General features: G+C 65.4%; 2 protein-coding genes across 6 annotated transcripts in view; one reads left to right on the forward strand and one right to left on the reverse strand.

Annotated features, from left to right (window-relative positions):
- Positions 1–11,466, forward strand: NOC2L (NOC2 like nucleolar associated transcriptional repressor). 2 transcript variants are annotated; one of them, XM_037146856.2, is made up of 19 exons: positions 1–88; positions 225–377; positions 1,623–1,797; positions 1,895–2,017; positions 2,797–2,917; positions 3,003–3,093; positions 4,344–4,422; positions 4,546–4,656; positions 4,858–4,971; positions 5,591–5,779; positions 5,940–6,079; positions 6,814–6,925; positions 8,482–8,595; positions 8,929–9,030; positions 9,788–9,931; positions 10,016–10,129; positions 10,510–10,642; positions 10,910–11,005; positions 11,228–11,466. In XM_037146856.2, exons 1-19 carry the CDS (start codon positions 63–65, stop codon positions 11,335–11,337), a joined length of 2,247 nt encoding a protein of 748 aa, XP_037002751.2. In that variant the 5' UTR covers positions 1–62; the 3' UTR covers positions 11,338–11,466. The 2 variants fall into 2 exon arrangements, with proteins under 2 accessions (XP_037002751.2, XP_053516600.1); XM_053660625.1 differs by having other exon boundaries at positions 2,800–2,917.
- The window catches only part of SAMD11 (sterile alpha motif domain containing 11), an 18,012-nt gene continuing 9,910 nt past the window's right edge, over positions 11,414–19,515 (reverse strand). Inside the window, exons 5-14 of one of the 4 annotated variants that reach the window (XM_037146853.2) lie at positions 19,259–19,350; positions 17,067–17,156; positions 16,793–16,930; positions 14,915–15,056; positions 13,759–13,874; positions 13,485–13,563; positions 12,892–13,403; positions 12,572–12,696; positions 12,193–12,303; positions 11,414–12,107 (exon numbers count right to left, since the gene is read on the reverse strand). In XM_037146853.2, coding sequence (XP_037002748.2) covers positions 11,862–12,107; positions 12,193–12,303; positions 12,572–12,696; positions 12,892–13,403; positions 13,485–13,563; positions 13,759–13,874; positions 14,915–15,056; positions 16,793–16,930; positions 17,067–17,156; positions 19,259–19,350 — 1,651 coding nt within the window. In that variant the 3' untranslated portion in view covers positions 11,414–11,861. Of the gene's footprint in view, positions 12,108–12,192; positions 12,304–12,571; positions 12,697–12,891; positions 13,404–13,484; positions 13,564–13,758; positions 13,875–14,914; positions 15,057–16,792; positions 16,931–17,066; positions 17,157–19,258; positions 19,384–19,515 lie in introns of all 4 variants that reach the window. The other 3 variants (XM_037146855.2, XM_037146851.2, XM_037146852.2) reach the window with 3 other exon arrangements.

The following is a 19,515-nucleotide window of genomic DNA, read 5'->3' on the forward strand; positions in this document are numbered from 1 at the left end:
AGGCGCAGGGCATCGTGGGACCGGAAGTGGGGCTCACGCGGAGGCTAAGCGGCCTAGCGGTCATGGCAGCGGGCAGGGGCCGCAAGCGGTACGTTGAGGGGCTGGGGACCGGTTCGGACTCCTCGCGGTTCCTGTTTCCGCAGGGGTGTCTCGTGCGCCTGGGCAGCGGGGCTGGGGCACCCCAGGTTGGTGGGGAGTCATGACTCCGGTGTCGTGACCTGCAGGCGCCTGGCGGAGCTGACGGTGGATGAGTTCCTGGCCTCGGGCTTTGATTCGGAGTCTGAGTCGGAGCCCGAAGAAGCCGCAGAAGCCGAGGTGCGGGTGGCGCGCGGAGCCTCCCGGATCCCGGGTGGGCCGGGCGGAAGCCCCTCGGCCAGGTGAGAGGCGCGTGTCCTATGTGTGTGTGGAAGCAAAACCCCCTTCGTCGCCCGGCCCGGAGCCTCGTGCTGGTTGGTCCTTTCATCTGATGCTTCCTGAGCGGCTGCTCTGGGCCGAGCCTGGTTTTAGGAGGGGACCGTGCGCGGGGATGGTGCAAAGGTTCCTTTGTGTTCTGGGGAGCGCACGGAGCCTCGGGTAAGTCAGGAGGTGCAGGTGCTGTGCACAGGAGGGAAAACTGCGTAGCCAGGGTGTCCGTTGCTGTGTTAAGAGAAGTGGGGAAGGTTGGTCCTTCAAGGAGGTGAACGTGGAGCAAAGACCTGAGGCAGTAAGCCGTGCAGACCACAGGGAAGTGTTCTGGCGGTTGAGGGAGCGGGAACAGCTTCGGCCCTGAGAAGGGACCAGGCCTGACGCAGAGGTGAGTGTGGTCTGGCAGGAGGGGTAATAGCAGCCAGGGCGGGGGGACCTAGAGAGGTGATGGTTCATAATGTGGCCCGTGCGGCCCGGTTGGGTGAGTGTGGTTAGGTAACCAACTGAAAGGCCTGGTCAGGGCACTGTCCAGGCTGTGGGTTCAGTCCCCCCTGCGGGTGTGTGCGGGAGACAGCCAGCCGATCGACCTGTCTCTTTAGCATTGATGGCTCTTCCCTGCCTTCTCTCTCTCTCAAAAAATGCTTTCTGGGGAGGATTTAGAGGAAAGGGTGTCCTTGTAAAATGGGAAGTCGCTGAAGGGTTTTGAGCAGCAAAGCGAGAGTGGTGACGGAGTAATGTGAGGGTTGTTTGGGTAGCTGTGTTAGGAGTGGGTTAGGGGCAACAACCATGGGGGTAGGAAGGGACCATCACAACGGAGAGATGGTGCTGGTTTGAGAGGAGGCGGGCGGCGTTTCGAGGACACTGCTGGTGAGAGCCCAGGGCATCGCACCCTGGGGGTGAGAGGCTGACACGCTGACCTCCCACCTGAGGTCTGGGGAGGTGGCGTTCCCCACCACTGAGGTGGAGAGGGTTTGCGGACCCAGGTCAGCGTTGCCACGCTGGGCTCAGGACACGTGTGCTGGGGCGTGTAGGGAGACTGGTGCAGAGAGCAGGGGTTGGTGGGGAGAGGGATCTGCCGGAAGCCTGCCCTGAGCTCGCTGGCAGTACAGCTGTGGAGGCAAAGCCCTCGTCTCCCCAGAGGAGCCCAGCAAGCCCTGCCCCTCCCCCCACCGTGTGGCCCTGCCTGTCTGTCCAGCCTGAGACTGCCCCCCCCCCAGGCAGCGTAAGGGCCAGGTGTCTGAGCACAAGGACCAGCTCTCTCGGCTGAAGGACAAAGACCCCGAGTTCTACCGGTTCCTGCAGGAGAATGACCGGAGCCTGCTGGACTTCAGCGACTCGGACAGCTCTGTGGAGGAAGAGCAGCAGCTCCACTCCCTGCCCGACACGCTGGAGGTGCGGGCCTGGGCAGGGCTGAGCGGGGGCAGGGGGCTTGGGGCACACTCCGGGCCTCTCGCTCCTGCTCAGGTCTGGCCTTCTGTGTCTGGTGCAGGAAGCGAGTGAGGAGGAAGGTGAGGAGGACGAGGATGGGGCTTCCAGAGGACCGAAGGGGAAGAAGAGGGATTCTCTCCCAGTGACCCTGGCCATGGTGGAGAGATGGAAGCAGGCTGCAAAAGTGAGAAGCAGCACAGGATGAGCAGCAGGGCACTCTCCCCCTTCACCCCTTTTGCTGGCCTGGGGCCATGCCGATGGGAGGACCCTCTGCGCAGTGGCGCTGGAGTCCTGTTGGGCACGAAGAGTCTCGCGTGGCTCTCCCTTGTGCCAGGAGGTCCCCGGGCTGCTGCGTTCGCTCTGTCCCTCGGAGCCGTCAGGGCTCTCTTGCTCCTTTGCTCTCAGCCTCTCTCTCCGGCTTTTTGCTCCTTGAAGTCTGTTGTGGGCAGGGTATGCCTTCTGCGCCTTTACTAGGTGGTCAAGCCAGGTGCCTTCTCCAGAGAGTCTCCCCATGGTTTCTGTGGGGGTGGGAAGGGCAGGGCAGAGAGCACCCTGGACCCTCAGCTCCTCCCCCGTGGCCCCTGAGTGGGGCTCCATGCCCACCCAGGAGGACTTGACTCTTTTAAATTTGCTTTTTAATTGTATTTCCCTTTAGAGGGGAAGGAAAGGCAAGAGGGAGAGAAATATTAATGTGTGGTTGCCTTGCGTGCGTCCCCTGCTAGGAACTAACCTGCAAGCCAGGCATGTGCCCAGACAGGGAATCGAACCACGGTTGTTTGGTTCGCAGGCTGGCACACAGTCCAGTGAGCCACACCAGCCAGGGCCGTACTCGACTCTATTCCCGGCACCTGGCAAGGGGTGCCCTCCTCTCCTAGGGTGGGCTCTGGGAGCCCTGGCTGCCTCTCCTCCTGTCTAGCACAGCTGGCGGTGCCCACAGTGCTCTGGGTTCTGTCGCCCCTGCAGCAGCGCCTCACTCCAAAGCTGTTCCACGAGGTCGTGCAGGCGTTCCGGGCAGCTGTGGCCACCACACAGGGCGACCAGGACGGGGCTGAGGCCAGCAAATTCCAGGTCACAGACAGTGCTGGTGAGCTGGGGCCAGGGCACCTGGGGCACAGTCTCCCGATCTAGCCTCCTGCCCTGAGAGCGGCATCTGTGGCCCCTCGTTGCAGTGTTCAACGCACTGGTCACCTTCTGTGTCAGAGATCTCTTTGGCTGTCTCCAGAAGCTTCTCTTTGGAAAAGCCCCCAAGGACAGCAGCAGGTGAGGGGGCGGAACTGGGGGTGTTTGGGGACTGGTGGCACTGCAGTGGGGAAGGCGCAGGCCGTGTGACCTGGCACTGCCCTCCAGACCTCCCTGGCCCAGAGGTGTGCTGGGGACAAGCCACGCTCTCTGTGGGCTCTTGGGGGAGGCTGGGCTGTCAGAGCCAGTCGGAGCGGCCTCACCCTTTTTGCTTGTCTTTCTGGGGAGGGACGTTCTTTACCTTGAGTTTTTCAGGGGTTGCAGACTGTGCGCTTGACTTTGGCCCCCTGTCTTCCCAGGTCAGGGTTCTGCCTGTCTCTCTTCCTCTTTGTGTGGATGAGTCTCCTCTGTTCTTGAGCTTTTCTCTGCAGCTTCTGGGTGTGTCTCTGGGCAGGGCCCTGGTGGCACTAGAGTGGAGTTTGAGAACCCCCACCTGGGTTTGAGAACCTTCCATTCATTCCACAGAAGAGGCGAAGGGGTGGGTCGCTGAGCGGTAGGAGGGAGGAGAACTCCTCCCCGTTCTCCTCCCGCTGTAGGAGGGAGGAGAACGGGGGTTGCACCGGGCCTGGAGGGCCCCACAGCTGTGCGGCCTGGAGGCACCAAGGGCCTTGGAGGGTCAGACTCACCCCAGGTGCCTTTCAGAGGAAAAAGAAGTGTGCAGGCGAGGGCCCTGCTGTCCTCACCCGGCGGGGAGGGGAGTCTGCCCCGGCCTGGAGGTACCTGTCCGGCTGGACTGATGGGGGTGCGGTTGGCTGTGTGCAGGCAGCGGTGCCCCAGGTGGCCCTGCCCTTTGTCCCCCTGGGCACTTAAGCAGGTTTTACATGAGCACCTACTGTGTGCTGAGAGCTGTGTGGTTGCTGAGGGGTAACGCCTGTGTGAAACTTCTGGAAGTGGTAGTCGCTATCAAATACTAGGTGTTTCCATTTTCCAAAAGACATCAGGGTCTGAGTTTTTTCATAAAACTGTGCTGTGCGTGTGGAGGCTTTGTTTGTTTGTTTGTTTGTTTGTTTTAAGGCTCACGTGGGCCATGGGAAAACGGGCTTCAGGGGCAGTTAGTGACGTCGGGGGGAGACATGGGGACCCAGGGTTGCCGCAGCTGTGCGTGCTCTCTGGCCTGCTGGGCACCTGCTCCGCCTTGGGTGTCGGTCTAGGCCACTCCTGAGAGGGTCTCCTCACAGGGCCACGTGCTCTGGGTGCGTGGACGGAGCATGGCTTGGGGCACACGCGTGCACGAGCTGGGGGTGTCTGAACCTCGGGTGTGGGCCCTGCAGGTTGCTGCAGCCGTCCAGTAGCCCGCTGTGGGGGAAGCTCCGGCTGGACGTCAAGGCTTACCTGAGCTCAGTCATACAGGTGCGGTTCTGGTGGGAGAGGGCCTGCTGGGTCACCGGGGCCTGGCCGCGTGCAGTGGTCCAGTCCGTCTCTGTTTCTGGGTGTGAGGGGGTTTGGCCACGCTGACCTCTCTGGTTTCCCCAGCTGGTGGCCTGCGTGGCAGAGGCGACAGTGGCGGCAGCCCTTCTCCAGCACGTGGGCAGCTCCGTGCCCTACTTCCTGACCTTCCCCAAGCAGTGCCGCATGCTGCTCAAGGTGGGCGGGGCGCCCTGAGGGGTGGCTGGGTGCACGGGCCAACTCTCAGATGCGCCACCCTGCTGGGCTCTTTCTCCAGCAGCGTGGCCCAGTCCTGTGAGAATAGGCTCCAAGCTGGGGCTGCTTCCCAGCAGTGCCCACGGGAGCCTCTGGCTGGACTTGGGGAGGCCACGGCAGGCCTTGAGCTCTTCCTCTCTGCAGCGGATGGTAGCCCTGTGGAGCACAGGTGAGGAGACCCTTCGAGTGCTGGCCTTCCTGGTCCTCGTCAGAGTCTGCCGGCACAAGAAAGACACCTTCCTGAGCCCTGTCCTGAAGGTAGTGTGGGCTGGCGGCTGCCACTTGTGCTGTCCCAGTGCGTGTCCTCCGGGGGTGGGGTGGACGTCTCAGCCTGAGGGCTGGCAGACCGCCTTTGTGGCCAGCATGCGCCCCGAGCCCCTGCCAGGACTGTGACTGCAGGCAGACCCAGGCCCTTATCATGGGTCCCTCCCTGAGAAGGGCACGGTGACAGTGACAGGAGCCCTTGGGCCCAGTGGGCTCCACGTGGACTGCAGCACACAGCTGTCCCCACAGTGGATAAGGACATGGACTGTGGAAAGGGGCAGGGACCCTGGTGCCTGGCTCCAAACTGCGTGGCCTCACCTGGGTGGGACCTTCTGGGCCCCCCGGGCCTTCCCAGTCCCTCCGTGGTCCCCTGCTGGTTCCGGAAGGTGTTTGTGCTGGAGCTCGCCTCCCTCCGACCACAGGCTCTGCCTGAGAGGTCGGTGGGTGCACCACGTGGAGGCCGAGCCACAGCGGGGGCCCGGGGTTGGCGTGCAGCGGATGCAGTCAGGCTGTGGTTCTGAGAGGCCTGAGTGGCTCCCGGGGACAGGCCTGGTGTCTGGCAGTGGGGCCTCGGGGCTCTGGGGCTGAAGCGGCTGTGACTGTCTCCCGGCAGCAAATGTACATCACCTACGTGAGGAACTGCAAGTTCACCTCACCCGGCACCCTGCCCCTCATCAGCTTCATGCAGCGGACGCTGACCGAGCTGCTGGCCCTGGACCCCAGCGTTGCCTACCAGCATGCCTTCCTCTACATCCGCCAGCTCGCCATCCACCTGCGCAACGCCATGACCACGCGCAAGAAGGTGTGTGGCCGGGCAGGGCACCGAGCAGCCTGGGAGCCTGAACCAAGGGCCTGGGGCCTCCTGGAAGAGACAGCCCAGCATCTTGGTGGGGTCAGAGTCCTTTCTGGGGGCCTGGGAGGGGCCCTCGGGGAGCCTGGGCTGACCGGGCCCCTCTGCGCAGGAAACGCACCAGTCCGTGTACAACTGGCAGTTCGTGCACTGCCTGCAGCTGTGGTGCCGTGTCCTCAGCACCGTCGGCCCCAGTGACGCTCTCCAGCCCCTGGTCTACCCCCTCGCCCAGGTCGTCCTCGGCTGCATCAAGTGAGTCAGAGCAGGCAGGCGGCCCTGAGAGCTGGCAGGGCCAGGGCGACACGGGTCGTTCAGGGACGAGGTTGCAGCAGGCTGTGTTGAAGGACTAGGAGGGGCTCCTTTTCCGGGTGGCAGGGCCTCCGGGGGAGTCTGGGGTCGGGCCTTGGTGACATGGTGACGCTGCGACGGTCTCGTGCCCACGTGGGAGGGCACCCTGGCTGGGGCAGCTGGGCTCTGGTTGCTGATGTGGGCCACTGGGCACCTCTGTTCCAGGTGCAACCCCTGGGACGGTGGGCGGAGGGGCGGGTGTGGAGTGAAGGGCACGAGGCTTTCCTCACGTGGTCTCCGGGATGGAGCAGGTCGGGTCCGGTCTGGTGTTGAGCCTGGCTGTGGCTGTCTCAGCAGGGAGTGGGGGAGCCGCACCCAGCCTGGCAGTCGTTGGCCAGGAGGGGGCGGCCCTGTCCCCTGACGGGGGAGCCCTGAGAGCAGGGACCCCCCCCCCACAAATGAACCCAGGTTAAAGCTGCTGGGTGTCCCCTGAGCTCCGAGGCTGAGCAAGGAGGCGGGTCCTGAGGGCCTCATCTTGCCCTGCTCTCAGGAGCCTGGGGGCAGGCATGGCCTCTGGCCCCAGGAGAGGGGACAGGGAGGGCCCCTGCTGAGGCCGGGACCCCATGGAGAAGGGAGGACGACAGCGGGAGAGTGAGGCCGGTCTGCGGGGTCCTCTCACTCCGTCCCCCTGCTCCCAGGCTGGTCCCCACTGCACGCTTCTACCCGCTGCGCTTTCACTGTGTGCGCGCCCTGACGCTGCTCTCTGAGGGCACCGGCACCTTCGTCCCCGTGCTGCCCTTCGTTCTCGAGGTGAGCGGCGGGCGTGGTGGGGAGCCTCGCCTGCACGTGTGGGGTACTGGCGGGCCTTGCTGGGGCCGCCCAGGCTGCCCAGGCTGGTGGCTCGCGTTGGTTGGTGGGAGCAGCATGAGGACCAGGAAGCTGCCCTGTGAGGTGGGCCTGAGGGCGCTGGTTTGGGGCATCTGCCCAGGGTGAGGGGCGAGTGGGAGGTCCGGGCCAGAGTTCCAGGTCTGAGTCCGAGGCTGCATCCGCCCTCGGCATGTCCCCATGTACACGCTCGTGTGCGTCTGTGTGTCCTCACGTTCAGGTAGCTCGGGTGTGGGGAGAAGGGCTATGGTCCAAAGTTCAGAAACCCACTGACAGGCCCAACCCAGGAGACTCGGGAACTCACCCTCCAGCAGAGGTGCCTTTGTGCCATCCACCAGGCAGCTCAGAGCTGTGCCCTGTGGAAGGCACGAGGAAGGGGGGCCTTGTGGTGGCCCCAAAGCACAGGGGGCAGGGAGGGGGCCCCAGGGGCCTTCTTGCTCAGCACCCTGAGACAGGGCGGCACAGGCTTGTGTTTGCAGAGTGACCCCCACCAAGCTCTGCTAAAGTCCCCCGTGGCCAGCTCGGCACCTCTGCCTGCTGCCCCCTCTGCCCTCGGCCTCTGCTCTCCTCTGTCTCGTTTGCACTGAGCCTCCACTCTCCACAGCCGCCCCCGCACATCCCTGTCACTCGGGTGCAGACCTCCCCTCTCCAGAGCAAACAGGCCACAGAGATGGAAGTCGAGCTCTCTGCCTCCAGGGGGCTTCGGCCCCTCCTTCCCTGGGAAAGGGGGTTGAGAGGAGCCCTGTGTGGAAGGTCGGGCCCCCCTTGGGCTGAGCCGTCCCAGGGACTCTGTTGACATCACTGTCATGCTGACCTGGTCTCAGCTCTGAGTCTCCCGTCAGCGGTGCCTCCCCCAGGGGTGCCTCCCCAGCCTCGGACTCCCATCCCCCTCGGGGATTCACCATGAATCTCCCCCTTGGAGGGTCATGGGGAGAAGTGGGTGGCTGAGAGTCCAGGCACCCACTGTGCTCCATGGGCTGCCTGTCGCCTCCAGACTGGGGGGAGGCCTCCTCCCAGAGGCCATGGCTAATACTGACGGCAGAGCCACCACTGAGACCTGTGCCTCTCAGGGTGTCACTCCAGGGGGTGCAGCCCTGGGCCGGCAGCCCCAGGCCTTGGGGCTGTGAGCGTGGGTGAGGGTGGTGCGTGACAGTGGACCTATACAGGAGGGACTCTTTGTCTCCAGGCACGTCCTGGTGTCTCTGTGGCTCAGTGTTCAGGAGGGTCAGTGGCAGTGTGGGTGCCAGTGCTCCTGGCCCTGCCCGTTGGCCAGGGCCCCACTCGGAAGGAGGGGCTCCCTTGGGGCACCAGGGCTCTGGACAGGCAGACTCTTGGGGCAGGCTGTGTGTGAGGCTGCAGGTCTGGCACTGCATTGCCCCCAACCCCCCTGTCATGCTGGGGCGTCAAGGACGGGCAGGAGGGGGGCAGTGCAGGGGGTGTGGGGCTGCTGCCTGGGCCGACGCAGCCACCGGCGGGTGCAGGTTTTCCAGCAGGTCGACTTCAACAGGAAGCCGGGGCGCATGAGCTCCAAGCCCATCAACTTTGCTGTGATCCTGAAGCTGTCCAAGGTCAACCTGCAGGAGAAGGCTTACCGGGTGAGGCTGGCTTCCAGGCAGGGACCTAGAGAATGCCCCGGGTGGGCAGCATGTCAGAGGGCACTGAGGTCGGCATTCAGGGTGACTGGAGGCGAGACGCTTGTGAACCGGAGGAGCTTGCCACCCTGCGGTGTTTCAGCACGCACCCTTGTGGGCTCCCAGGGTCGGGGAGGTGACACTCAGGGCCCCAGGCCCAGTGACCCGAGTACAGCTTCCAGGGAGGCAGTGGGGTCCCGACCTCTGGGCCCGCCCTGGGAGGGAGCTGACGTGTCGCCCTGTGATGGAAGCGGTCTGAGCGCCTGTCCTCGCGCCTTGCCCTCCGCCCGTGCACAGGACGGCCTGGTGGAGCAGCTCTACGACCTCACCCTGGAGCACCTGCACAGCCAGGCCCACAGCATCGCCTTCCCTGAGCTGGCCCTGCCCGCCGTCCTGCAGGTGTGTGTGTGCTGCCCCTCCCTGCCCTGCCCACAGCCCTCCACGGCCGGTGGTGAGGCAGACTGCGCTGTCCTCATGGCCTCAGCCCCCACTCGCCCGGGGGCCACGGGAAGGCAGCCTGTCTCAGCCTGAGAGCCAGTGGTGGTGCCTGGCCCTGTGCTGCCCTCCCCCAGGGCTGTGCCAGGGGACCCACGTGTGAGGGCTCCCTGAGGACCCTAGCCCTGGGTCAGCCGGTGTCCTGAGTGAGTGCTCCCCAGGTGGTCCTGGGGGTCGTGCACAGGTCAGGCCGCCTCAGCCGCTTCAGTTTTCCTTCAGGCGAGCGTGGGGGGCATCTGTGCCCCTCTGATGGGGTCCATTGGCTTTCGCCTTGGTGTTCCCCATCTCAGGGAGGCCTGGGCCTCATGGGAGGGGCACTGCCTGTCTCCTCGCGGCCCTGTGCAGAGAGGGCTGCTCACACCCAGCAGCCTGTGGCTCAGGCCCATCCAGACACAGGTGCGTGTGCGCAGACCTGTTGCTGGGCTCAAAGTCCCGGGGACCAGCAAGTTATTTTGGTGACGAGCCAGGTGGCATTTTAGGCTTTGCAGTCCCGTGGTTCCCACAACTGCTCGATTCTTCTGAGTCAAAAACCCACAGGCACGTGCCCTGAGGCTCCGTGGGTCCCCCTCCCCCGCCCCAATCAGCACATTTGGGGTGTGGGTTGGTGCTTCATGCACAGTGGCCCTGTGAGGGGCTGGCTGAGCCCCTCTTCCTCCTGCAGCTGAAGTCCTTCCTCCGAGAGTGCAAGGTGGCCAACTACTGCCGGCAGGTGCGCCAGCTGCTGGAGAAGGTGCAGGAGAACTCCGAGTACATCTGCAGCCTCCGCCAGAGGGCCTCCTTCAGTGTGGCCAACCGGCAAGCGGTGGTCAGTGGAGAGGGCACTGGTCAGTGTGCGGCTGGGGTCTGGGGTTCGCCTGGGTGGGATGTGACCCTGACCCTCTCCCCACAGGATGCCTGGGAGAAGCAGACCCGAGAGGAGGGGACTCCGCTCACTAAGTACTACAGCCAGTGGCGGAAGCTGAGGGACCGAGAGATCCAGTTGGAGATCAGCGGCAAAGAGCGGGTGCGGGCTGGCGGGGGGCGGGGGGTGTCGGGGCCTGGGCACACCCAGTGTGTTGATCTGAGAGGAGGACCCAGCCCCTTGGCTGCAGCGTCGAGATGGGCTGGGGAGGGGGTATGTGCAAGGGGAGGTAGTTGGTGGTGGGGCTGTGGCTGCCCTGAAGGATGTGGCTGTGACTTTGATGGCACTCGAAGGCCAGCCTATGGCTGGGGTTTCGGGTGGGGGAGGGGAGGGACCAACTGAGTTTGGGTGGAGCCTGTCTCTGGGCCTGAGGGTGCTTCCCGGTGGTGCTCCCGTGGCCGTGGCCGTGGCTGTGGCCTCGGCTGCGCGCCTGGGGCTCCCTCCACAACCTCACCTGCTACTCCTGTTCTGGGGCCTTCCAGCTAGAAGACTTGAACTTTCCTGAGATAAAGCGGCGGAAGCTGGGGGACAAGAAGAATGAGGACAGGGTTGAATTCAAGGACCTCTTTGACTTGGACAGTGATGACGATGAAGCTGCAGGCTTCTCAGAGAGAGGTGGGGGCCTGCGCACCTCGGCACGAGCTCCCGGGGGTGTGCAGGCGGCCTGGAAGGTGTCTGTTGCACCTCCAGGAGCCAAAGGAGGGGTGCCCACTCCCACCTCAGCTCCTGTTTGCCACTTTGCTGGCTTTGACGTTGGACGCCCCGCCCCCAAGGCTGATCTGAGTCCTCTCTACTCGAGGGTGGGGGCGGGGCCATGAGCCCAGCTGTCGCCCCACAAGTGTTGGTGGCCCACTCCCACAGGCTCTTCCCCTTGGTCCCCAGGTGCATCTGAGTCCCCTGGAACTCAGCAGGAGGTAGAGGATGAAGAGGACAGCAGCAGCAGCAGCGGTGGCCCAGAAGAGACCAGCAGCTCAGAGGGTGAGGGGTCCTGGGGGGAGGGTGCTGTGTCTCTGGGGCCCAAGGCTCCTCTCCTCCCTGGGGAATGCCAGACCAGCTGCTCCATCCTGCTGGCTCTGGAAGCCAGCAGCAGCAGCACCACCGATAAATTAATTAGTGTTGATTAATTAGTGATGAGCAACCCCCAAGGCCAGCTTCCTCCTGATGAAGCAGAATTTATGTAGCCTCTGTGTCTCCCTGCAGACGGAGGCCCAGGGAAAGAGGCGGGGCCGGCCCCCCAGGAGCTGTGGCGGCTGCTGGCCCAGGGGCCGGAGGATGAGCTGCAGGACCTACAGCTCTCGGAGGAGGACTGAGGGCCACTGCCCAGGGCTGCAGGGGCTGCAGCTGCCCAGAGGCTCTGGGTCAGTGCCCATACAGCGGGGAGAACAGTAGATTCTGGATGGAGCTTTATTTTTACAACATAAAATACCAGAAAGTATTAAGTGCTGTGCTGATCCCTGGAGTGGCGTCCTTGGGGACTGACACCTGCACTGTGGAGCCTGCCCACTGCAGCCCCCAGGGCGGCAGGCCCCTCTTGCCTAAGGTCAGGGTCCCGGCAACCCTCCCGGCAGCCCCAGGTCCAGAGGGAGCCGGGCCGGGGCCTGCGCAGCCGCGCGTCTTTGGTTTCTCTGTGGCGCCCAGACTCGGATTCTGCACTGGGCTCAGCCGTCACCCCCAGTCTCTTTGGAAACATTCCTTTCCTCTTAAGTCACGTATTTTCCTTTCAAAACTTGTGTTTTTGCTTCCAAAACCAAAGGAAAATAAGTTGTGGGGGAGGAGCCTTTGCTTGGCAGCAGCTGGCACTGGTGGGCAGGGGCCTGAGCAGCCCACCCCCAACTCAGCACAGGGGCTGGGAGGGATCCACAGGCCCGGGGAGCAGAGCCACCGCCCCACTCTCTGGCTCTGGGGAGGCTCGGCTGGCAGCGGGATGCCCTGCCCCATAGGGTGAGGGGGCCACTGCTGGGGACGGGGGCTGCTCCCCTGAGGCGGGCTCCCGCTCTGGGGCCCGAAGGGTTGGTGGCTGCAGCGGCAGAGCCACAGGGAAGCTGGCCATGTAGAAGACTCTGCCCAGGCGCTTGGCCACCTGCGGAGAGATGGGCCTGGGTGGGCGTCTGCAGCCAGGAAGCCTGTCCCTTGTGGAGACACGCCTCCTCCCCTGTGGCACTCACCTGTGCCCGGATTTTGAGAGCGGGCCCCAGCTTCAGCCCCATGGTGGTGAGGAGGTGCTCCTCAGTCAGCAGGGGCAGGGTCTCCCCATCAATGCCCTGCTCTCGGAAGACCTGGTGTGGGGTGGGCACCCGTCAGGACCTTGTGCAGAACTGTGCCACCCAGGACCCTGTGGGGTTGGTCCCCTGGCCCAGTCGTGCTGGTGTGGGCTGGCTGCCCAGAGAGACCAGAGACGAGAGGGGCTGCCCGTGCAGTTTTCTGGGCACATGCGCTCTGTGGAAGGCCTTGCACTGGTGTGGGGGTGGGGCCACGCAGCAGTGCCCCCCACCCTCAGGAGGGGGGTGGGAGCTGGGGGCCTTGCTGAGCAGGTGTCCCCCTTACCGGTGCATATTCACCACAGCCAGACAGGCCCCCCACGAAGCTGCAGACGTCATCCACTGTCCACTTGCTGACGTCCTCGGGGGCCACAGCTTCCTCCCCGTCCGTGAAGAGGCCCCCCGTGGTTCCTGGTTGAGAGCAGGTGTTACCATCCCTGGGACTTGGGGGCCTCTTCCCAGGCTCCCGCCCGTCTGCTGACCTTTGCCCTCTTTAGAGCTGTTGGCTCAGCACTAACAGGGTTTCCTTCCCTTGGAGAGCCCAAGGGGGAGTTGGGCCCTGGTGTCCTCCCCCACGGAGGGATCTGAAGCCTGGGGGGTGCCCACCTGTGTGGAAGTAGGGGCTGACGTAGGGCAAGCCCAGGGGCAGCGGAGGGGGCAGCATGGACCCTGAGAGAAGCCCCTTCCCCTCTGAGCTGGCCCCTGCAGTCAGGCCTGGACCAGAGGCGGGGCCCTGGCCTCCAACAGCCACCATCTCAGGATCCTCTCCATCTGAGTCCTTGGGGGGCTCATCTTCAGACCCATCTTGAACCCAGAGCCCAGTCCCAGCAATCTCTTTGGGCTCACTGGGTGGGGCTGAGGCAGGGCTGGAGCCCCCCTTTCGAGGGGCTCGGCGGGCGGGCTCCCGGGGCGGGGTGGGAGGGCCCGGGCCCGGGGGTCCCTGCGGCGGCAGACCCGGAGCCGGCACAGAGCTGTGCCTCAGCACCAGCATGGCCCCGCGCCGCTGCGGCTCCTCGGCGCCATTGGGCGGGCGCAGCGTGGCCTCCGGCGCCAGCAGCTGTGGCCGGGGTGCGCCCTCCAGTTCCTTGTGACGCAGCAGCTCCGCCGACAGCTCCAATCTGGACCGGGCATTCAGGGGACAGAGGGTCAGCCAGCTCGGTGGTGCCGCCACCTCCCCCTCCCATCACCGCGTCACCTACCGGGCCAGGTTCTGCTTCCGTAAGAGCTCCTGCTGCCGGGCGAGCATCTCCGCCTGGGCAGAGGGCAGGAAGCCGAAACCTGGTGGGGAGGGTGAGACCACGAAGCCAAGTGGCCCAGCGGTCCGACACCACCCAAGCTCCCCCTCCCCGGGCCGTCTGTCCTTGGCAGGGGCGGGTCCTACGGGAACACTCGTGGGCACCAGCCAGACACAGGCAGACCCCGGGTGGCCCCCGCACGCATGAGTTTCCCAAGGACACAAAGGGCTCTCCTCACCTGGAGTCTGGCACAGAGCCGAGGGCACCCCCAGAAAGGGAGGCCTGAGGTGGGGGCCCAGGGCGATGTGCGGGGCATTCTGGGGCGACAGCAAGGGGGCCGGCTGTGACAGTTCCCTGTGGACAGCAGGGTGGTGAGTGCCGCCCGCCCCACCCCTAACCCCCACTCAGGCCGCCACAGCTAATTGCCGGCCCCGCGGGCGGTCGAAGCGCCGCTCGTTCAGCTTCGGGTCGAGCGCCGCCCCCGCCCGCCTCTCCCCACCCCCGGTCCCCGCTGGCGGCGCCAATTAATCTCGGCGGCGGCGCGGAGGCGCTGACCCGGCGGGCGGCGGCGACTGCAGCGGTAATTACTGCGGGGCGCGCCGGGACCCCCGCCTCCCCGTCTACCCCCGGACCCTGCGCGGCCGGGGGCGGGGCGCAATTAGCTGCGATCCGGGAAGCGGCTGCAGACAGCGCTCTGGGGCGGGGGTCGCAGCGTTATTCGGAGGGGGGGGGCGTGCTGTGGCGGTCGGCAGCAGAGGCGGAGAGCCGTTACAGCTTTTCCCGCCCCTAACTCGCTCACTCCTCAGTCTCGGCCGCTCTACCAGCCCCCGCCCCTTCTTGGGGTCTCCCAGCCGCCACAGGCCGGTGTATGACGCCAGAAATTCTCCCGAGTCTGCTGGGGGCAGGGGCCTCTGACTCCCGGTCTCCAGAGCTCTGGCCGCTCCCCTCTTTTGCCTTCTGCGCCTTCTACACCACCCTCCCCGTGGACTCCCCTACTCTGCATCAACCACCCTCACCTACCTGTCCGGGAGGCAAAGCCCTCAGTTGTCTCGGGGCACCTGGATTCAGCGGGCCCCACAGCTGCTCAGTGAAAAGGGAATCTCGCCCTTAACACTCCAGCCAGAGAGGAAGTCGCCTCCAGGCATTCTACCCCAGGATTATTTTCCTGGGCCTCTCCCCAGTCCAGGGGGAGACTCGAGTCTCTTCTGCACTGCCAGCCCAGGCCCCGGCACAGTTGGTGCCCACAGGGTGCGGCTGGGGTGGGAGTGGGGAGTGTGAAATCAGAGTGGCTGACGAGTGTGGGCCTGACCTGCAGAGACCAGGCAGTGAGTCTCCACACCCCAGAGGCAAGCGTGGTGAATGCGGGCGCCTCTCTGAGAGGCAGGCCCCAGTACCTCTCTGAGAAAGACGGGGCACCAGCTGGAGCAGGGCCCTGCTTCCGACGTTGACCTGGTGTGGATGAGGGCAGGTGGGCTTCCAGGCCCCCGGGGCTCCTCGCAGCTGCTGCAGCCACCTCCTGCCGGACCCTCAGGAGATCTGGAGTGGGGGGAGAAGACAACAGCAGTGACCCGAGGCCAGGCTCCCTCCGGGGCTCTGACTCTCCCCACCCTGGAAAGCACAGGGCACTGGCCAAGGGCACCAAGAAGCCCAGGACCAGCAAGAGGCCACCCTCACACTGATGCTGCTGGTTGTCTGCTGGGATAGACACAGAAGGACACAGAACACATCACTGGAGGGGAATGAGCTAGAGGACGCTGGGGTGGGGGCGGGAGGCACCCATCTGTCTCAGGAGGGGGGGCCAGAGGAGCATCTGAAAGGGACATCCCGATGTGAGAGCGACATGCGGTGGGAAGGAGGGGAAACCCAGCAGGCAGGGGCAGCTGCTGGTGCGTGAAGGTTGGTGTCGAGAGCTCCGAAGGCGTGGAGACTAAGGCTACGGGAGCCCCGAGGGGAGGGGGCTGGGCAGTGAGACCAGAGTCCAGGTTGGAGGCTGCCCAGGCGACAGGCTCCGAGGTGGCAGGAGGTGCGCACTCCATCCGTGCTCTGATGCGCTCTGCTGCCCATCCGACTCCCTCCAGCCTGCTCAGGGCCGGGCCTCCGAGTCCCCCCGCGGTCCCCCATTTGTGCAAGCCCCCGCCGCCGCCTGTTTATAAATTAATTACCCGAAAAGCGGAGGTGGGTCCTGCCCGGGCCGGGTGCCAGCCCGCAGAGCCCAGCCGGCGCGGCCGCCTGCATCGATCCCAGCGGGGCCCCCGCGCCCCCGCGCGCGCCAGCGGCCTAGGTTATTTACAGTCGGCTCCGCAGCGGGGGTGGCGGCGCGGGGCCGTGATTGACAGCCCAGCTCCCGGCGCTGCTCCCCGGCGGCCGGCGCCCCCTCCCCCGCGCAGGCCGGCAGAGCCGGCCCCAGGCAGGGCAAGGAAAGCAATTAAAAAGGAAGATTTTTAAATTATTAACATTTGGTGAATAATTCAGGCTCTCGGTGCCTGACTGCCCTGGGGGACGGTGCCTTGTGTGAGGAGGGAAGGAAATCCTGCCCCCTTTCCCAGCGCCCCCTCACCCACCTCTAACCAGAAAAACCAAGCTCCCTCAGACGGGGCTGGGGCCTGCAAGGTCGGGGTGCAGCTGGGCGGGGCACCGAAGTGTGGCCTTGAGGTGGTGGGTGGGACTTCCAAGCCTCCGGGACAGGTGGGATGTGCAGACGGCTGAGCGGTACACCCGGTGGGGAGCAGGGAGGGGCAGGGTGGGGCAGGGATGGGGCCTCCAGCTGCGCTTCTCACTGCCAAGGGGGTCCTGGTGGCCAATCCCAACTGCTGCTCATCCTGCCTTCCGGGTGCTCTAGGGCTGACTGACCCCATCCCCTGGGGCCTCCCGCAGGGTCCCTGGAGGTGCTTGACCCTGTCACACCCTGGAGCTGGCGTGGGAGGGCTGCAGGGCCCAGTCCCAGGTGCAGGGCATCAGCCCCACTCCGCTCACGCTGAGACTGTGTCCTCACCTGTGAAGTGACAGTACCTGCACCTGGTGACAGGGGGGTGGCCCTGCTGTGTGGGAAAAGGTGGGGGTGGAGGCACAGGGGGCCCTTTGGTGGGGGCTGCTTAGGGCGGGAGGAAGAGAGTTGAGTCCCTGCCCACCCACCGGGAGCTTGCCTGTGGGGGCCGAGGGGCCGACGGACCTGCGCCCAAGCCCAGCCTTGCTGTCGGCAGCCACGGGCCCCAGGGTTTCTTCTCGGGGGGAGCCCAGCACACGCAAGTGGGCCCTTGGTTGGGGGAACATACCATGGCTGGGGAGGCCCAGGTGGTAGAGATGCTGCGGGTCCTCGAAGGTGCCGGCCTCACTCAGTGCAGACACCAGCCTGCGGTAGTGACCCTCCGGGGCCATGCTGGGCCCCAGCTCCGGCAGTAACAGAGTCTCTGCTTTGGGGGAGGCACATGGGGAGGGGTCTTCCGCAGATGCCTTCCTCAGGCCCAGCCTCTGCACTCAGAACTGGCTGGTGGGCTGGCCTGCCCTCCCTGTCCCCTGACCTGGTCCCCCCTTCCCGTAGGCTCCCACCTTGGGGGGACTTGCTTCGAGCCTTCTTCTCCAAGGGGCAATCGGTGCTGATATGGGGGGAGCGGCCCAGCCTCTTGCCCAACAGGTCACCTGGGGGACAACAGAGTCACCTCAAAGGCCACCTTGAGGCCCCCCGAGGTATGGGGCACCTGCTGTACGCAGTACCCCAGGCCCTCCCACCAGGCCACACCTCTCGCTGCCCCCCGATGTCACACACCTGCCCACCTGCCCGGTGGGCTCTGAGCTGCTGAGCGTGCCCTGGGCAGCCTTACCCGCTGTGCTTAGCACCCCTGCCCCCCACACGCATGGCCAGCCCTGCCCCACCATTCCTTGAAGTTCTGTCTCAGGTCCCAACCACACTCATCCACATCCCTGAGCCGGCCACTCCATCCCAGTCCCGGGCCCCCGGTGACAGGCCAGTGCCAAGGTCTGGGCTCTGCTGAACAGCTTGGCCCTGCTCTCCTGGGCCCGCCAGTGTTGGGGTGCAGGAGCTGCCCCCTCTGTGACCCAAGGCCACCATGACACCTCAGTGAGGGGGCACTGCCATTAGCTCTGGAGCCTAATTCCTTTTCCTTGTTCCCTTAATCTGTCATTTTTATCAGCCCGGGAAGTGCCGCGCGATCAATCTCCACTTTACAGCTGACAGAATGGTGCTAATAACTTATTGATCTTGGCCACCTTGCTGCCACTGGCCTGAGGCTCGGCCCGGGCCTGCCCCACCCCTACCTTAGGGGCTGGTAGGATGGGGGCACAACCAGCGTGAGGCCCCGAGGAAGTCCCAGTGGACGCTGACAGCCCGGTGGCCTCGGGGCCGGGTGCAGGGGGGCCGGTGCAGGGGGGCCCGAGGACCCCTCGTGCCAGGCCTGGGTAGGTCTGGGCCGGTCCACCCCCACTCTGCATATGCCCTTAAGGGTTAGCAAACAACCCGGGGCTCCCTGGAAACCCGCATCCCATTTTCCACCCTGGGAACCCCCTTCCCCTTTCTGTTGGGGGTGAGAGGGGCTGGCCGCTAGGGAAACCCAGAGCAGTGGCTGCAGCCAGGCCCTGACAGGGGCCCTGTGGTGACTCGTCCTAGGTGAGGGTCACCCCACACAGGGACGTGCCGGGCAGCCAGGAGTAGACACAGTCACAAGGCGCTGCCCGGACCCACCTGGGTCCTCAGTCCTCCTGACCTTCCTGCTCCTGCTCAGGGGCCAGGGCTGTGGGGCCGGACTGGCACGTGGCCCCTGGGGAGGCCCAGGTGAGCACAGGCCGATGGCCCCACACCAGGGCCACAGGAGCAACGGGGAGGCCAAGGGGAACTACGGCCCTGAGGAGAGGTCGCGACCCTGATGAAACCTGGCCCCAGGGTGCAGGTGACACTTCAAGTGTGATCTCAGCACGGACTGAGCACGAGGACATCCTGACAGGGCCACCGTGCGTGCAGAGGGCCAGGCACAGCCTGTGGCTGGGGGCAGGGTGCAGACAGCAGGGGAGGGCCCACTGGCTCCGAATATCTCAATCATTGCGGGGCTCCCGGGGCTGCGCCGATCGATGGGGCAATTAGATTTTATCAGCTGCCTGCTCAGCTGCCTCCAACTGGGCTCCAGAAGCAGCCCCCACCCCCACCCCCACCCACAGGGCCTTCCTAGGCTCAGGCAGGCCTAGGGGGCACAGGGTGCCGCCCATCTCCCGCCCAGGGCTCCTGGGACAGCAAGGCCTCCGCTGAAGCTGGACTGTCCCCACTCCCTGCCGCCACATCCTCGAGGAGGGCCCAGGTCCTCAAGCTGCCCCTCAGAGGGGCCCCCTGTGCTCTGCCAGGTGGGTGGGTGCTCTGTCGCACTCAGGCGTTTCTGGGCGTCTGCGAGGCCTGCGTACCCATGACCGTCCTGCGGCTGCCCCTGTGAGCAGGGGTGACAGCAGCCTGGGCCACTGAAAGCCCACCCCAGCAGCAGCCACTGTGGAGCCGCCGCCTCCGCCCCCGTCTGCCCGGCTGGCCGGGATTAACACAATTACCATCACTTGGAGCCCCGGGGGACAGCCGGCCCCGCCACCTCCCGCCTCCTCTGCTGGCCTCCCTGGCCGCCTGCCAAGGATGCTGGGGGCGGCGTCCAGAGCCGCTGAGCAGACACTGGGAGGGCAGACCGGGCAGTGCTCCCGCCCAGCTGCTGCAGCCCCGGCCCCCACCCGGTCCTGGCCCCCAGGCTCCTCACCTGCGCTGCCCAGGCCTATCTCCACGCCGCCTCCCTGGAACTCGCAGCGGCTCTGGTGCTCGGGCATCACGAGGTGGCTGCTGCGGTGCAGGCTGGATATGAGAGTGGGGAGGTCACTGTCTTGGCTGCAGCGATCGAGAGAGGGAAGGCGAGAGCCCGTGAGGCCGGGTGCCCAGCCTTGGGCACGAGCAGTGCCTGGCAGAGCCTAAGCGTGGGCAAGTGTGACTCTAGGGGACAGCATCTGAGTGTGGCGGGGG

This window comes from Artibeus jamaicensis, unplaced genomic scaffold, assembly GCF_021234435.1.
Source record: "Artibeus jamaicensis isolate MK-2021 breed Jamaican fruit bat unplaced genomic scaffold, CSHL_Jam_final scaffold_847, whole genome shotgun sequence".
Taxonomy (NCBI): Eukaryota; Metazoa; Chordata; class Mammalia; order Chiroptera; family Phyllostomidae; genus Artibeus; species Artibeus jamaicensis.